General features: G+C 39.6%; 1 protein-coding gene across 3 annotated transcripts in view; it reads left to right on the top strand.

Annotated features, from left to right (window-relative positions):
- MGST3 (microsomal glutathione S-transferase 3) overlaps positions 1 to 18,260 on the top strand; it is a 44,946-nt gene that overhangs the window by 10,069 nt on the left and 16,617 nt on the right. For all 3 annotated transcript variants that reach the window (XM_081946445.1, XM_081946446.1, XM_081946447.1), the window contains exons 3-4: positions 14,487 to 14,560; positions 15,067 to 15,124. In XM_081946445.1, the coding sequence (XP_081802571.1) occupies positions 14,487 to 14,560; positions 15,067 to 15,124 (132 nt within the window). The remainder of the gene's footprint in view (positions 1 to 14,486; positions 14,561 to 15,066; positions 15,125 to 18,260) is intronic.

Below are 18,260 nucleotides of genomic sequence, written 5' to 3'. Positions count from 1 at the left end.
CTTTTTAGGATCTAAATGCCATCTATTCAACATCTTATAAAAATTCTCTCTCAAGTTCTGAACTTGCGTAAATTTTACATTTCTTACCCAAATCTTTTCCCATGTTTCCATCATTATTGGCTCTTCGAAATTTTGTGCCCATTTTATCATACAGTCTTTAACTAACTCTGTTTCAGAATTTATTTCTATCAGTATATTATACAACCTTTTTATATGCATTTGACTCTGGTCCCTAATTTGTTTTACCAAACTATCCTCATTTTGCGTGATACCAATTGTCTGGTCTTTTTTCCATCTAGCTTGCAACTGTCCATACTGAAACCAGGTTTGAGTTACCCTTTCCTCTCTTAATACACTCAAAGGCTTTAATTATAGTACACCTCTTTCTATATTAAGAAGTTCTCTATATGTAATTATATCCTGTTTTTGTTCTATACTTATATTCTCTATCGTGTGTCTGGGTACTACCCACATAGGTATCTTATCATTTAGCCTATATTGGTATTTTTTCCAGACACGCAATAGGGCATTCCTTAATATATGGCTTTTAAAAATCTTATCCACCTTCTTATCATATATTAAATAAGCGTGCCAACCATATACCAAATCATATCCCTCAATATTCAGTATTCTATCCTCTGTTAGATTAATCCAGTGCTTCTCAAATAGTGGGGCGCGCCCCCCAGGGGGGGCGCGAGGCTCCATAAAGGGGGGCTCGTTTGACCTCGGCAAACACTGTCGACACGAGCCGCCTCTTCCCTTCCAGTGCTGCCTCCAGCGCCGATTGGAAGTTCAGCCGCCGCGGAAGATGGAGCACTTCTTTGGCCACCGCGCTTTGGTGACGGGTGCAGGCAAAGGTAGCGTCCCCGGGGGCCGCGCCGCTGGAGCAACCCTGGCGCTTCGGGGACGAGCCCCGCCGAATTAGTGCCGGTGCAACAACGTTGTGCTCTCCTTTGCAGGGATCGGCAGGGCTGCGGATCTCGATAGCATGCAAGAAGAGGGAGAGGCAGCATGGCTCCTGCCTGCTCAGCCTCTGTGCCCAGTTTGGCTTCTGCCTGGCCCGACCCTCGCTTTTCCTCTGGCCGAAGGCACATCCTCTCTTCCAGGAGGGCCATGCCTGGGTGGTTGCCTCTCGCTCAGAGGAAGGCTTTGCTTCTGGGAAACAGAAATATGAGGCAGCTTTTCCACTGGGGTCTCTACATATTATAGGACTAGATCGGTTCTCAAAGGTTTTAGCCTGGGGGTCTCTTTGATTTTTAAAAAGTGATTGAGGACACCAAAAAGCTTTGATGTGTGTGGGTTATATCACTGATGTGTAGTATGTTAGAAATTAAAACCGAGAAATGTTAAAAATATTCTATCTAATCTAATTTATAGATTAAAATATTGTGCCTGGCTTGCTAGAGTGTCATTGAAAAGCTATCACTATCAGATAAGCCACCTGCAATCTATGTCCCCAGAACAGCACCAATTTAAAAATAAGCTATTTACTGCATTTCTCATCATTTTCTCACAGAATTGCGATGAATTACTTATGGATAAATGTTTATTGTATAAAATAAGAGGTGTTTAATAAGGATACAGTGTTATGCAGAGGTGTACTTATAACAATTTTATAGACAAATGATACTATTTACAGTCGCGCGGGGGGCGCGAAATGTTTTCTTCTTCCTAGGGGGGGGCATGACAGAAAATAATTGAGAAGCACTGGATTAATCCAATCACTAATTATTGATAAAACTACTGCTTCATAGTATAATTTTAAATTGGGCATTTTCAAACCTCTTCTTTCCCGTATATCTTGCATTATTTTATGTTTTATTCTTGGTTTCTTCCCCGCCCAGATAAAGTTATTAATACCTTTCTGCCATTCCAAATTTTCATCTTTTTAAAGTATTGGTATCATTTGAAAGAGAAATAGAAACTTAGGCAAAACATTCATTTTTACTGCTGCTATCCTTCCCAACAAGGACAATTGTAATTTTTTTCCATTTATTCATCTCTAACTGTATTTTGTGCCATAATGGTTCATAATTATACTTATATAATTTTCCATTTGAGGTTGCAATGTAAACTCCTAAATATTTAACCTTTTCTACTATCTCGCATCCTGTTACTCTTTCTAATTCTTCTTTTTGATTTGTAGTCATATTTTTAACTATCATCTTTGTTTTTCCTAGATTTATTTTGAACCCAGATACTTGACCATATTGATTCATTATGTTCATTAAACCTATAACTGATTTCCCCAGTTGGGTTAAAGTTACAACCAAGTCATCCGCAAATGGTCGTACTCTATATTCATAATGCCTAATCTTAATTCCCTGTAGGTCATCTGACCCACGTATTCTATTCAACAATAACTCCAAGGTTAAGATAAACAATAATGGCGACAGGGGACACTCTTATCTTGTTCCTTTTTCAATTTTAAAGGATTCTGTTGAACTACCATTAACTATAATTTGTGCTGTCTGTTTCTGCTATATTGCCTTAATAGATTGTGTGAAATTCCTCCAAACTGCATCTTTTGTATTAATTTTATTAGAAATTGCCAATTCACTCGGTCAAATGCTTTCTCCACGTCTAAGAATAAAAGCACTGCGGGGACTTGGTTGTTCTTCCCCAAATATTCCAATATATTAACAATTTGTCTTACATTACTTCTTATTTGTCTCCCCTGTATAAAACCAGATTGATCATTATGAATCATTTGTTGTATAATTGACATCAACCTATTTGCTAATATTTTAGCAAAAATTTTATAATCTGTATTAAGTAATGAAATAGGCCTATAGTTTTTTGGCTGAGTGTGATCCTGATCCTCTTTTGGAATCAGGGAAATAAAGGCTGTTCTCCAAGATGGCGGTACCCTTCCTTCCCTTTGAATTTTATTAAATAATTACTTAAGAGGTTCTACCATTTCTAATTGTAACTTTTTATAATAAACCGCTGTTAACCCATCTGTACCTGGGACCTTCCCAATTTTTAACTGCTTAATTGCCAGGATAATTTCCTCCGTGCTTACAAGTTGATTCAGTCTTTCCCTTTGTTCATCTGTAACTATAGGTATTTTTTCTTTCTCCAAATATCTATCTATATCTAAACCTTGTATTTTATACTAGTGTACTAGTGTACAATCTAGTATAATATTCTGAGAAAGCCTTTTTAATCATGTGCTGTTGATAGACTTCTCTGCCTTTGTATTCTACTTTCTCTATAATACGAGACTTTTGTTTTTTCCTTAACATGTATGCTAACCATCTACCTGGTACTATGTACTATGTTTAGCATATATCAGATTAGTGGCTACTTGATGTGACATCAACATATTGAACTGCCCTCCCAGTAAAGTAATTGCTTCTCTTGTTTTCTTATCATCTGGGTTAGATATTAACACCTGCTCATTCTTTTTTATCTCTTCTTCTAATTCCCTTCGTTTTTCCCCGTCTATGCCTATATAGATTGTTCAAATTTATTAAGACACCTCTCATGTAAGCTTTGCTTGCATCCCAAACCATTTCCATCGATGTCCCTTTATGCATGTTAAAAGCAAAATATTCTTTCAATAGTTTTTTACCTTCTATAACATTTCTCTCATATCAAAATAGATTTTCATTTAACCTCCAAGACCTCCTAGATCCCTCTCTATATTCCAATTCCATCCAAACCGGATTATGATCTGTTAGAGTTCTCGGGCATATCTTCATCTTCTTCACCCTAGAAAGGAAATCATTTGTAATTACCGTATTTTTTGCCCTATAAGACGCACTTTTTTACTCCCAAAAAGAGGGTGAAAATCTGGGTGAGTCTTATAGGCCAAATGTAGCCACCTGGGCAGTGGTGGGTTTCTGCGGTTGGTCAATGAACCCGGAAGCTCCGCCCCTGTCACTCACTCGCAAGTCCTTGGTGTTTTTTTGCATCGGAGCTTGCTGCAAAAGAGAGGGAGCAAAGACCTTTTCTCTCTCTCCAACGTTCTTTCTTTCTCTTTCTATCTTTGTCTCTCTCTCTCCCTTCCTTCCTTTTTCTCTTACTCTTTCTTTCTCACTCTCCCCCCCCCTCTCACACACACATACGTACCTTCCAGTTGGCAAAAAATTCTGTTTTGCCAGCTGGGAGGCTGGCAAAGAAGCCTCGTTTTCCCTGCCGCCCGTGGCACTTCACTTGCTGCAACTCGGACAATGGGGAGGTGGGAGTAGCGCTGTCCGGGTTGCAGCAAGAAGAAGGATCAGCTGCGGGAGTCCGGCAGAGCAGCGTGCGGAGCCGCGCGGAACCCCCGGGGAGACGGGCTCTGCGCGCTGCTCTGCCGGTCTGCCGATCATCCGCTGACCCCTAAAGAAGAAGGATCGGCTGCGGGAATCCGGCAGAGCAGCGTGCGGAGCCGCGCGGAGACGGGCTCTGCGCGCTGCTCTGCCGGTCTGCCGATCATCCGCTGACCCCTAAAGAAGAAGGATCGGCTGCAGGAATCCGGCAGAGCAGCGTGAGGAGCCGCGCGGAGACGGGCTCTGCGCGCTGCTCTGCCGGTCTGCCGATCATCCGCTGACCCCTAAAGAAGAAGGATCGGCTGCGGGAATCTGGCAGAGCAACGTGCGGAGCCGCGCAGAGACGGGCTCTGCGTGCTGCTCTGCCAGACTCCCGCAGCCGATCCTTCTTCTTTAGGGGTCAGCGGATGATCGGCAGACCGGCAGAGCAGCGCGCAGAGCCCGTCTCCGCGCGGCTCCGCACGCTGCTCTGCCGGATTCTCGCAGCCGATCCTTCTTCTTGCTGCAACCTGGACAGCGCTACGCCCACCTCCCCATTGTCCGAGTTGCAGCAAGTGAAGTGCCACGGGCGGCAGGGAAAACGAGGCTTCTTTGCCAGCCTCCCAGCTGGCAAAACAGAAATTTTTGCCAACTGGAAGGTACGTATGTGTGTGTGTGAGAGGGGGGGAGAGTGAGAAAGAAAGAGTAAGAGAGAAAGGAAGGAAGGGAGAGAGAGAGACAAAGATAGAAAGAGAAAGAAAGAACGTTGGAGAGAGAGAGAGAGACACAAGGAAGGAAAGAAAGGAAGGAAGAAAGGAAAGAAAGAGGGAGAGGGAGACACAAGGAAGAAGGAAGGAAGGAAGAAAAAGAAAGAAAGAAAGAAAGAAAGAAAGAAAGAGAAAGAAAGAAAGAAAGAAAGAAAGAAAGAAAAAGGAAGAGAACTTATGATCACAATTGAGCCCAAAGTTTTGGTTGCTAAGCAAGAGCATTGTTAAATGAGTTTCATTCATGAGTTTTTACAATCTCCTTTCCAGCAGCATTCACTCAAACCAGATGCATATGAGGGGGTTAGAGACCACCAGATGAGATATGAGGGGTTATGAGACCACTAGATGAAATATGGCTGGATAAGAGAGCACCAGATGAAATATAAGTGGGGAGGGGAAATGAAGAACATATTGGTAATATTGACAGTTCTTTCATTTCTGGATTTCTTGCTGTTTCTTGCTCTGACTGTTAATGAGAGTAAAGATAGTTCTTAATATGTTACATGGTTGACATAAAATTGTTCTTAAACTGCTGTTAACTTTATACAGTTGATATAAAATATTTTACTATAGTATTTGGTTCATAATCTTTTTTGTCTAGATTTTCCTCCTTTAAAATTGGGTGCGTCTTGTATTCCGGAGCGTCCTATAGGGCGAAAAATACGGTAGTATGAAGTCAGTTCTGGAAAAGGATTGATGCCTATCGGAAAAAAATGTAAAGTCCCGTTCTTTAACATTCCGTTCTCTCCAAATATATCTCAATTCCATATCATCCATCAGCTCGAAAAAGGATTTAGGCAATCTTGTTCGTGTTTGACTATTTTTCAGGTGTCTCTTCTTGTCTTTGATGGTGTCCAGTACTCTGTTCCAGTCACCCAATAGTATACACGATCTATAATCCCATTGTGTTAATTTAGTATGAAGCAACCTGTAAAATTTTCTTGTTGTTGATTAGGAGCATATACTCCTGTTAAGAGTGTTTTCTTTCCTTCTATTAGTAGTTCATTTGCAATATATCTTCCTTGAGGATCTTAATTAATTAATTCAGCCTTTAAATCTTTTCTTAAGTATATAACTATACCATTTTTCTTCTCTGGCGCAGATGCCACAAAGTATGGTCCCAATCTTGCGTTCATCAAGTATTTCTGATCCTGTGTTCTAATATGTGTTTCTTGCAGACAAATTACATTATTTTTAAATTGTTTCAGAGAGTGAAATATTTTTTTTCCTTTTTTTGTGGTGAAATTAAACCATTAACGTTCCAGGTTAGAAATTTAATTGTCATCTTCAGCTCCCTGAAGCTTTCTAAGTGCTACCTGGAAATCTTGCTGGGATTTCACCTTCAGTCTTGCTCCCCCCACAGCTTCTGTGTTCGTATTTGTAATTTCTTGGATTATTTCTGGCCTTGCTGCATCTTTAATTCTTGCTCTTTGCGTTTAGTGGCCGCTTGAGTTTGTCTTTGTTCCATAATTTCTTCTGTCTCCTGAGGTCCCGCTTGTACCTGAATATCTTGCTGCCTGGTCTCGCCTGCTTCTTTTCTTCCTCTAGATCCTGGGGATGGAGGGTATCCAGCCTTTAATACATTGCTATAAAAATCTCTTGCTTTCCAAACTGAATTAAGACGATATCTTTCTCCTAGGTAATTCACCACCAATCCGGCTGGGGCCTCCCATCTATACTGTATCTGGCGATTTCTAAGTTTGTCCACTAAAAATGCGTAATCCTTTCTGGATCTCAATATTTTTGGAGGAATTTCCTTCAGTACTATCATGTCTTGTCCTGCCACTTGTAACTTATTTTTGTAAGTTGCTTGCAATATTCCATTCCCAGTTTTCCTGGTGACAAAATAAATTACAATGCCTCTTGGTAGTTGTCTCTGTCTAGCAATCCATGAATTGACAGGGTACATTTTGTCGATCTGCCAGGCACACTCTGCCTTTGGTTCACCAGTTAATTGAGCGAAAGCTTCAGCAAAAATATCTCTCAGATCTTCTTGGTTTTGTTCTTTCAGACCTCTTATTCTTAGAGCAAATTCCATTGTTCTGTATTGTATCATTGTAACCTCTGCCTCTGATCTATCAATTTTACTTTGTGCCACCTCAACTTTATTTTCCAACTTGATATTAGACTGATTAATTTCTTCCATCTTCACATCCAGAGATGTTACATAACCAAGTAAGCCCTTAAATGCGTCCACTATGTCCTCTCTTATCTGCTGATTATCAATGTTCCCTCTAAGCTGCACCCCTGCGCGGCCGTGCAAATAACAAGAAAATGCCGGGCAGAAGTTTCAAACTGCAGCGCAGTGTTTTTTAATGTCTTAAAATGACTGAAAATATCCCCCCTCCCTCCCTTCTCTCTCTCTCTCTCTCTCTCTCTCTCTCTCTCTCTCTCTCTCTCTCTGCACCGAACTTTCTCTTCCATCTGTGATTGGTGAAATCAAAAAAGACTCTGCCCGGAGACAGATGACACTGCAGAAGGGAGAATTCCCATTGGTCCTTTGGGGCTTCGTTGGTTCCTGGGAAAACATGATTCGCTGGTTGTAGCCTGCTTTTCTCTGCACATCCTGGGTTTTTCAGGCATTGAGTCATCTGAAGCCCCATTCTGGACTGGGCAGTCTTTCTGTGATCCCTTCACTTTGGGGAGAGAGGGAACCAGCATGGAATTGGACTGTCTGAGCCGAAGGGATCCACGGGATCTTGAGATTCTTGAGCAGTACCCATCCTTTCCACTCTTTCCTTTCCATTTCTGTCCTATCTTCCTTTTCGTTTTCCTTTCCTTTCTCTTTTCCTTTCCTTTCTCCTTTCCTTTCCTACTTCCTTTCCTTCTTTTCCATTTCCTTTCCTTTTTCCTTTCCTTTTCTATTTCCTTCCTTTCTCCTTTCCTTTCTCTTTTACATTTCCTTTCCTTTCTCCTTTCCTTTTTCCTTTCCCATTTCCTTTCCTTTTTCCTTCCTTTCTCTTTTCCTTTCCTTATTTCCTTTTCCCTTCTTTTTTTCTTTTCCCTTCCCTTTCCCTCCCTTCTTCATCCTTTCCTTTCTTCTTTTCCATTTCCTTTCCTTTTTCCTTTCCTTCTTTTCCATTTCCTTTCCTTTTTCCTTTCCTTTCTCTTTTCCTTTCTTTTTTCCCATTTCCTTTCCTTCTTTCCCTTTCCCTTTCCTTTCTCTTTTCTTTTCCTTTCTTCTTTCCCATTTCCTATCCTTTTTCCTTTCCTTCTTTTCCATTTCCATTTCCTTTCCTTTTTCCCCTTCCTTTTCTTCTTTCCCATTTCCTTTCCCTTCCCTCCCTTCCCTTCCTTCCATCCTAGGGGTCTGAAGGAGAGGGAGGGGACCCTTTTCCTCCTTGCCCCCCCCCCCAACATCTGCTCTGATGGCAATTATGCCTAAAAAAAAAATCAGGTGCTCAGGCATGAAAATGTGCCGCTCAAACACTATACTTTTCCGCATACACTGAAAAAAAATTAGAGGGAACATTGCTGATTATGGGTTTGGATTAAATCCTTAATTCCAGACATTTCATCAGATACGTCTTTAAAAGCATTTGAAATTTTTCCCTCCAAAACAACGGCTTGGTCCTTTAATGCATTTTGAAGAGCCTCAAGTGTCAGAGTTTGTGTTTCTACTGGGGGTAATAAAGATTGTAATTTCTGTGTCTGGGCTGGGGATCTTCCAGCGCTCTTGGAAACGCTTAGTTTTGTTTGTTTTGAAGCCATTTCCAAATATTCAATCAAACTTTTCAACAGCCAGTTTATTAAGTCCAAAAAATCCACCTATTTCCCAGATTTGTTAACTAATACTATTTTCTTTGATCTTAAGCTCCTGAGTCTTTTAACATCGTTAGCAGGCAGTTAACAAGTGCTATCCTTTTTAAGTTTCACTTTCGACACACCCTTTGTTATTCAGGCGCCATCTTCTTTTTAAGTCCCTTTGTCTTCACAGAAGGAAGTATATTCATCGGAATTAAGGTTTGTACTTACAATTATATTCACTCCTGTTTTGCTCTGCCCACGTATCATTCAAAGGTAAATGTAAACATTGACAGCAGAGGTGGTCGTGACGTTTCGTTTCTGCAAAAGAAGAAGCGTCCTGGATGAGGAGCTCTATCGGGCTTCTGGGGAGCTCTCACCCTTCGTGCCCCAGAATTGCACCTGGGGATCCCGGGGAGCTCTACCCAAATTGCCCGTCTGCTCACCTCCCCTCTTTTCCCGAGGGGGGAGTTTTCAAGCCGCTAGACAGCTGATTTACGCTGTTCTAGAAGCTTATACTCAGTCACGGGGCTGGCGTTCCCTAGGGAGCGTCTTCCAACGCCGACGGTGCCACCAGAAGCTCCGCGGCCAGGGAAACACTTAATTAGCTTAACTAGATGTCAGGGCATTCAGCCAAACACACTTCACACCTGGTAAAAATGTAACAAAGCTGAATCAACAAACCAGCCCAGCACTTGCCTGAAGAAAACCATTGAGAAAATTCAAGATAGCGGATAGGAAAAATCCCTCCCTTGCCCTTAAAGGGGTTATCCCCAAAAGAATAGAAATCAGTAGTCACAGGAACACTCTGCCTTGCCCTTGAGAGGATTATTTCTCAAAAATAGAAACTGGACAAAAGAAGTACATCTTAAGGCAGAAAGGGAAACTCTGGACAGACATCAGAAACCAAAGAAGGAACCTTCAACTTGCATTGCCCCAGGGTAGAAAAAACGATAAAACCACAACTCAGAACCCCAAAAACCATCTTGCAAGGCAGGAACGCTGGTCACTTTTGCAGTATTGCCTTTCTGTAATAAAACCTGCTTTAACCTGTTATCTTCAAATCTTTCGCCGTCAGCTTCTCCCAGCTGGAACGAACCGGAAAATTTTTCCAACAGTATGTTGCAGTAAAAATATTTGAAGATTTTTTTCAGCCCTAATGAGGTGCTAACGAGTGAAGCGATCTTTCCTTCCTGCTTTGCCTGCTTTTCTCATTGCTGCTCCCTCAGACAATCAGCTGTGCTTTAGAAGCTTTTTTCAGCCCTAATGAGGCACTAATGTTAGCACCTCATTAGGGCTGAAAAAAAGCTTTGAAAAAACTAATAATTTTCAGGCTCTTTTTGGGGGGAGTGCATCTTATACTCCAAAAAATACGGTAACTTATCTTCTATACTATGGGAGTTCTGCCTAATACACAAGCAGCTGTATTCTGCCCTTAGCAAATCATACCTGGACTGCCAAATTCACATTTGTTACTTAGTCATGAAGGAGCTGTACCAGATTTGGAACACCTTCAGCTGTTCTGTTTTTAGACCAAAGATGGGATGTTCTCATTTCTGTACCCTAGGATGATGCACATATTCTTACACTGGCACTGCCTAGTGGACGGCACCCGGAGGAGTCCCTCTCTGTGAGAGCGGATCGGCCGAAGGGATGTATGGGGCAGGATGCGATCCCGCAAATACCTAGGTCCTGTGCCATGGAGCGCTTTAAAGATGATAGTCAGCACCTTGAAACGCACCCGAAAAGCCACAGGTAGCCAGTGCAGCCCGCGCAGGAGAGGTGTTACGTGGGAGTACCTAGTAACTCCCACAATTGCCCGCGCGGCCGCATTCTGAACCAACTGCAGCCTTCGGGTGCATCTCAGGGGGAGCCCCATGTAGAGAGCATTACAGTAGTAAGTAGTAAACAAATAATGGTTGAGAAATCAAAAACATCATGGGGGAAGCAGTGTCTGTGTGTGCATGCACACGTGCACATATACATAGGTCACAGCAGTTGAATTTGAATAATATTTATGTAATCAAATTTTGAAGAAAGGTTGGCAAAAAAAACAGGATATTTAATATCAGCATTCAGATTTGTAAAAATGTGCCATGGGAAAGATGATAAGAAAATATGTTCCATTGGAACAGAAGTTAGAACCAGAAATAATTATTGTGAGTGCAGCTATTTAGGTTTTATACAAGGAAAAACTTCTGGGGGGCAAGATCTGTACAATTAATCAATGGAGATTGTGAGTTATCCATTTCTGGAGGTTTCTAAGAGAATGTTGATCTTCCCCCATTTATGAATACAGTTGATTGGTTTCCTGCACATTATAGAACGTTAGACTGATGATATTTTTGATTGCTTTCAACTTCACAATTCTACGGTTCTGTGATATATATTTTTTGGTAAAGTTTTTTATTTTTTCGTTTTCATAACATATAACCACATGTATACTATTACATAGCCAGCATCGTATTGTATTATTAAATGTTTACATCAATTAAACTTACCATCAACTCCCAAAAAACAATTATTGGCTGTTCTGCTCTCCATACACCATATTTGTACCTTATCCATCACTTTCTTCTCCCTCTCTCCTCCCCCTCCCTACCTTCTTTCTTCCCTCTGTCATCCTTCCCTTCTCTACTTCCCCTTCCTCTCTCCTCCTCTCTCCCCTTTCCACTCCTCACTTCTCCTCTTCCCCCCTCCTTGCCCTCTCTCCTATCCCTCTCTTCTTCCCTTACCTCTCTCCTTTTCTTCCCACTCTTCATCTCATTTATTTGGTGTATTTCAGCTTCTGAGCAAACTTCATTTTGTGTTGATGGTATTTATACTTCCTTTTCAATATGCATATTTAATTTTAACATATATTCTCCTCCTTTTTTAAAAAAATAGAACAAAAAAGTATACATGTATAGTCATTGTGTTCTTAACCTCCCACCACCAACAACATAATTTTGGTTTGCCTCCAATTTGTGATTCTGTCTTTAAATCTCAATAGTTTCCCATTGTAGATATATTTCATGTTCCCCCTCCATTTTTCCATATCTTGGATTAGATTACCCTTAATTGTCTATAAATGGCAAACCTCGCTGTTCAATGTTCGTTACAATTCCCTTAATCTATTATATTGAATAATAAGCAGTAAACATCTCACTTTATTCATCATCTTAGAAATTCTATATATGTCCATATTTCGTATATTTTAACCCATATTCAATTGTCCTTCCATTGTCATAATCAATTAGCAACTCAGTTTAATTGTTATGTACAAAAGTGAATCAAAAACCTCTGCTTTACAATCTCCCTATATCAGTTTCATATTTGTCCATATTCCATATATTTTAACCTTTATTTAATTATCTTTCCATTATCATATTCAATCAGCAACACAATTTTATTGTCATATTTAGGAGTAAACCCTTTATCTCAGCTTTATATTTCCCCATATAACAATTTTTAATTGTCTGGTTTTTTCCTAGTAAGTCGTGTGTGTGTGTGTGTGTGTGTTACAACCCCTGGTATGCCCAAATATTTATTTATTTATCAGCACAAATACAACACACATACACACACAAACAAACATACATGTTTCATATGTTTTAACCCATGCTTAGTTGTCCTTCTATTGTCATTTTCAGTCAATTTGCAACTCAGTTTAATTATCATGTATAAAAGTGAATCACAAACCTCTGCTTTATAACCTCCCCATATCAGTTTCATATTTATTGATATTCCATATATTTTGGGCTTTGTTTATCTTTCCATTATTATATTCAACCAGTTAGCAACTCCATTTTATTGTCATATTTAGGAATAAAACCCTTATCTTGCTTTATATTTTCCCATATCTAGATGTCTGATTTTTTCCTAGTAAGTCTTTTGTCCCACTTCTCTGTTCCTTTTCTTTGTTTTGACACATCCACTCTCATCAATTTTCCCCAGGCCATCCTCAAAAGGATATTTTATATTTCTCTTTGTTGGGGCATAATCTCCTACTTGAATTTTCCTTATGCCGCTCTCCAAAACCACTTTTGTCTTCTTTTTATTCCCTTTTGTTGGGACATCTCCTCTTTTTACAGTTTTCCCTATACCACTGCCAAGACCTATGGAGTTTTTGTCTGCTTTTTGTTTCCCTCCATTTCTACCCCTTCGTTGTCTTGCCTTTCTACCCCTTCTTTAAATTATTCTTTAGATATTTGCTTCCCTGGGTTCAGAATTCTATTTAGGCTTGATTTTAATGATTTATGCATATTTTTTATAATTTCACGTAGTTCTTCAAACTCCCAATTTTCCATGAAGTCCAGTTCCAAAGTTATAGTTAGTTATACAATTCTTATTTCAGAGTTCTAATCCACCTTAAATTTATCTAATTCAGCTGCTGTAGAAAAGTGCAATGGGAGCCAACTTGGTCTTTGGTTCTTCCTTAATGTCCAGTTCCAAAATTGCAGTTAGTTATACAAGTCTTATTCCGAGATTCTGGTACACCTTAAATTTAGTCAATTCATCTACTTTGAAGCCAGAAGAGAAGCTGAGGCCATCTCAGTCTTTTGCAGAAAAAAGAAGAAAGGGAGGGAAAAAACCCATTGTATTTCCCAGCTCGAGTTATTATTCTTTCCCTTAATAGCTGCTCAAAATATATCAATTGGAACAAGCTTGCAAACAGTCAAAATCGGGTATGTTTCTCTTTTGCCTCCTGCTTTTCCAAGTTCTGATCTATGGCAGTTGGTTAATTAAAACTTCCTGCACAATCAAAGTTAAGTTATCCATTATCAGTGAGAAGAAGTGCTTTTTCTTGATTATATTAGTTGGAAGAAATTCAAACAAAGTAAAAGTAAATCCTATGAAATATTTGGTTTCTATTTCAAATCCAAAACCAAATTTAGAGTTTATAATTGAGTGGATTTGTCACTTCTCTGCTTTCTATTTTTCTGTCCGAAATTGTTTCAAGCAAATAGCTTTTTTTTTGGGGGGGGGGGGGTCTGGTGTTTCAACCCTCCATTTTCCTTTCTTTCTTTCTTTTTGAAAAAGTCCCGATCTGACTATCAATATTATTCATATTCTCAAGATTTCTTTGCCTTTTCTAGGTTTGATTTATGGCTGTGGGTTAGATAAATTTTCGTACCGGACTTTCATCTCTTCCACACCCTCCTGTTTCATTTGCTTTGACAAAAAGCCAACATCTTGTTACCTGTATTGCAAACTGCCAAACCGACTCCCGATTCATAGGCAAATCTCTGATCTGCGAGGGACCTGTTGCCTCCCTCTGGGTCTGATGAGACATTGCCCTTCTTCGCCCCCCCCGGGGCAGAGTTTCTGACCCAAAAAGGATCTCGGAGATGGTTTGTGATATTCTTATGCTTCTCATATATCTAACTTTTACTTTCATAACAAAAGTGGGCAAAAGCATGGTAATGCAGTTACTTTACTTTATTAAAGTATTTTATTATTTATAAATGTTATTTTTATTAATCATTCTTTGCTGTATTAATGTATTTTTTAATTTTTAATTTGTCTATATGTTTTCCAATTTATCTGTCCACTGTATGAGTAAGAGAAAAAGGCAGCTGCTTTCAATACATGCCAAAAAATATTCTGTAAATTTTGGATTGGATTGGATTTATTGGATTTATATGCCACCCTTCTTCCAAAGAACTCAGAGCGGCGTTAATGTATATATTATTTATATAGCTATACGTATATATATATAAAACATCATATATGTATGTAATTTTTCCCTCAATAGTATCCAACCATGTACAGTACAGACCCTGAAAGTGGACATATCTTTAACTGTATCCAGAGGGCGCACCAGAACACGTAAGTAGTCTGTATTGGATTGTGCTCGTTCCTGGTTTCTTTCAGATTTGGTGCCTAGGAGACATCTGAGTAACACTGCACATAGAGGAATTGTGGATGCCTGAAATCTATATTGGTTACTTTGATGCAGCACTCACGATATGCCTTTTCTCCTAAGGACATAAATGGGGCAGACTGTCATGTTGCTTGCTCTGTGTTTGGACATCATGAAATGCTACTATTGGTCATTTGGATATAATTCTAGACAACTGCAGAGCACCTGCTTGAGAAGACAGTGATCAAGAATATATTGTGCAAAAAAAAAAAAAACCACAGCAAAATTATAAATTGTAAGATGAATCTACTTGCGTTTACTATTATGATTGCAGGCAAACTAAAGGTATCAAGGGATAGCAGAATATTCTGCTTTCTTTTTGTGGATATGTAAGGTTTTGTTTAATGTTCAATTGGACATGAATGAGTAAAACCCATTAATGAACTATATTTTAAAATCTGTGTGTTTTTAGCTTGGAAACATATCCTTCCTTCCTGTTCTTTCTTGGAATCAGTGGGATCTATTACCCGGTAAGAAGAATATTTTTAGGTCTGGATATGATTAGCAACTTGTTCATTGGATGTTTATGTACCTTTTTAACCCAATAATGCTTCTTAAGGCAATATAGTAAAACCAGAGGCAGATGAATTAATGTTGTATATTCAGACCCATCCATCTTTTAGTTATAGATGATAATTTGCATTTGTATAGTATTTTATTCTTTTTAATGTTTTATTCCTAATGTATACATGTTGTTGTATTTTTTATTATTTAATGTTGTAATCTGCCCAGAGTCACCTCATAATGAAATAGGCAACAAACAAATTTAATTATTAAACACATAATTTTCATACAGTAATCAGCATCTGGCATCAGTGTAAAATATTGCATCCTTTTTTTTTTTTGAACAAAATTTTTTATTGGTTTTACAAAATTTTTAGGAAGAAGGGTAATGGGTAAAGTTACAAATTATGACAGCTACATTACGCAGGAAATGGCACTCCCCCCGGTTCTCATAACTTTCACTTGTTAATACATTAAGTAAGATACTACTTAACAATTTTTTGACAGCATATTTTTACCTTATATCTTCCAATAATTTCAATCTATTTTATACCCAACAGAAAAAAATTCCCTGTATCAGCAATTGCATTATTTTTCTAACTCACTTTTGTGATCTAAGTTTTCTCGATGTTGCCTCTTCTCCCCCCCCCCACCAGCAAGACTCCAGCACCTCCCGTGTCTTGTGTAGTGTCATCAGCTTTATCTAGGAGAGCTTTGTTTTTTTCCATGAAGGCCTCCGCCTCCATAGTTGTATTAATTCTGATTCTACTGCCCTCCCAGAATACCAGTATGCCTTCTGGCAGCAGCCACCGGAACCAAACCCCTTTCTCGAATAGTTTCTTCGCTAAAAGCGAATATTTTTTTCTTTTATCTCTAACTTTCTTTGGGATTTGTTTCAGGATGACTATCTCTCTATCCTCGTATTTTAACATTTGCCCCCTTTGTGCACTCAGAATCTCATCTCAGTCTTTCTAAAAAATTTAATGTGAACCTCTCTTGGAACATTGTGTGTTCTAGCATAAGCTGAATTAACTCTATAGACCAGGTCAATATCCCATCCCAACTGCTGTCTGTCTTTTTTAATATATTCAGCGAGTAAGTTTGTCATAATCTCCCTCAAATCTTCATCATCAGCCTCAATTACATTTTGAAATCTAAGGAAAAAAGACATCCTTTCAAATTCCATTTTTATCTGATGGTTCTCAAGTTCTTGGTTTCCTCTCTGGACCCCCCTCACCTCCCCCCTCATCTCAGCCGTCCCCTCCTCCAAAAGTTCCAGTCTCTGTGAGTTTTGAGCCATTCGGTTTTGGTTCTCTCTGAGCTGTTCATTCATTTCTTTCAGTTATTTTTCAAGTTCTCCTGCCCCTTTAAGATCTTTTGAAGCAACTGCTGGGTTAGGTCCTCCTCAGGGGCTTTTTGTAGTAGAGATGTTAATGTCTGTTGTCCACTGGGGCTGGACGTTGAGGATGTTGGAGCAGAGCCAGCAAAGCCTGGTTTCCTAGGTGGGGGTCTTTTCGGTGCCATTTTAGTAAAGAGAAACTCAGAGGTGTCTGTGTCCATAGGATAAAATGGAAACTATGAAAAGGGGATAGCCAAGAGAGATCACGAGGCAGGCAGTCTAGACAATAAAAGGGACCTTTTCTATAGTTCAAATCCAGACAATAAAATCCATTGTTCCAAGTCCAGGGTACAGTATCTCAAGAGATATTTCTGGGTGTCACAGAAACAAAGACAAAATGCCAGCAATTTCTATGGGTGGAGTCAAATTTCAAGGTGCATAAAGAGAGCGGAAGTGTGCCATCTTGCCTTGCCAGCACGGGATCAGAAGGCAACAAACCAAAAGTTTTCAAAGTTTTCAAAAAGAACAGATCATCACTTCTCTTTCACAATTGCAGCAGGGTATTCATCTGCTTGCTTGCTATGAGTGTGGTTTCATTCTAAAGCTCTCCCACTTCTCCAAGGGCAGAGAGCAGTCCAAAGCTGCTTATCCAAGGGGGGGGGGAAATCCCCCTCCCTCCAATCGCACTTCCCAGGAACCGATTAAAAGTCTTTAAAAAGCTGTCAATCCTTCATTAAACAATCAAAGAGGGAGTCGGGGAGCGTTTCCATCTCACCACATCGCAGCTGCAGCCTTCAGATCGTCAAATTCATCCAGCAGCCTCGAAGCGAAAGCGCGTGGAAGCATGGAAGCTCCCCATGCACCCCCTTTCGCCTCCTGGCACCTAGGGCAATGCCAGGAGCCCCCTTGCGGCCGCCACCGATACAGGGGACCCCCAGCTAGCCGCCCCCTCGGCAGGGTGCTCCTACAAGGCTCCCTGTGGGCCCACCAAGAGCGCACAGGATGAGCGAAACACGCCCGTCGCTCTCAGCAGCCGGAACCGGAACCTAAAATATTGCATCCTGATTTGCAAGTTGTTGTTTTTTTAATTAGCACTTACATTGCAAAAAATAAATATGGAAACTTCTTTTTATATATAATTTTATTTATAGTTTTTTCTTTAACCTCCATAAGTTCTTAGTGAACAGTGTATTGTCTGGGTCAATATGTTTATAAACAATATTAATGATGATAATACTATTTCAATATGCATAATCATAATCTTTCAATTTCTAACATTTGTGTATACATTGTAGTTATAATATATTCTATTATATATCAGTATACATAATACTATTTTCCCAATTCCTACTTTCTACCTCTTTTTTCTAACTCTTAATAAAATAGCCACCATATTAAGAAATATTCTATATCTATCATCTCTTGCCCTTTTTAGAATGTCAACTCTCATTGACTTGGTAAATCTTTCATGTTTCTCCTTTGGGATCTTGTATCTCCTTACATCATACTTATTTAATCCAAGTATTTTATCTGCCTCAACACCTATCTCTTACTGTTGGATCTACAGAACAGCCATCCATAATTCTTTCATCACTTTTAGGAGATTTTTCCCTTTATTCTCTCCTATATTTTGGTTATATTGGTTTTTAAACATTTATAGGGAAAGGTAAGAAAGGTACATAGAAAATTTTGGCAGCTCCTGAGCCGGTGGTATAAATCCCCCCCAATCTCACAATTTTTACAATGTTAAAAATAATGTATAA

This window comes from Natrix helvetica (assembly GCF_964273705.1).
Source record: "Natrix helvetica genome assembly, chromosome: 3".
NCBI classification, from domain to species: domain Eukaryota; kingdom Metazoa; phylum Chordata; class Lepidosauria; order Squamata; family Natricidae; genus Natrix; species Natrix helvetica.
This window is presented reverse-complemented; position numbering and strand designations above follow the sequence as displayed.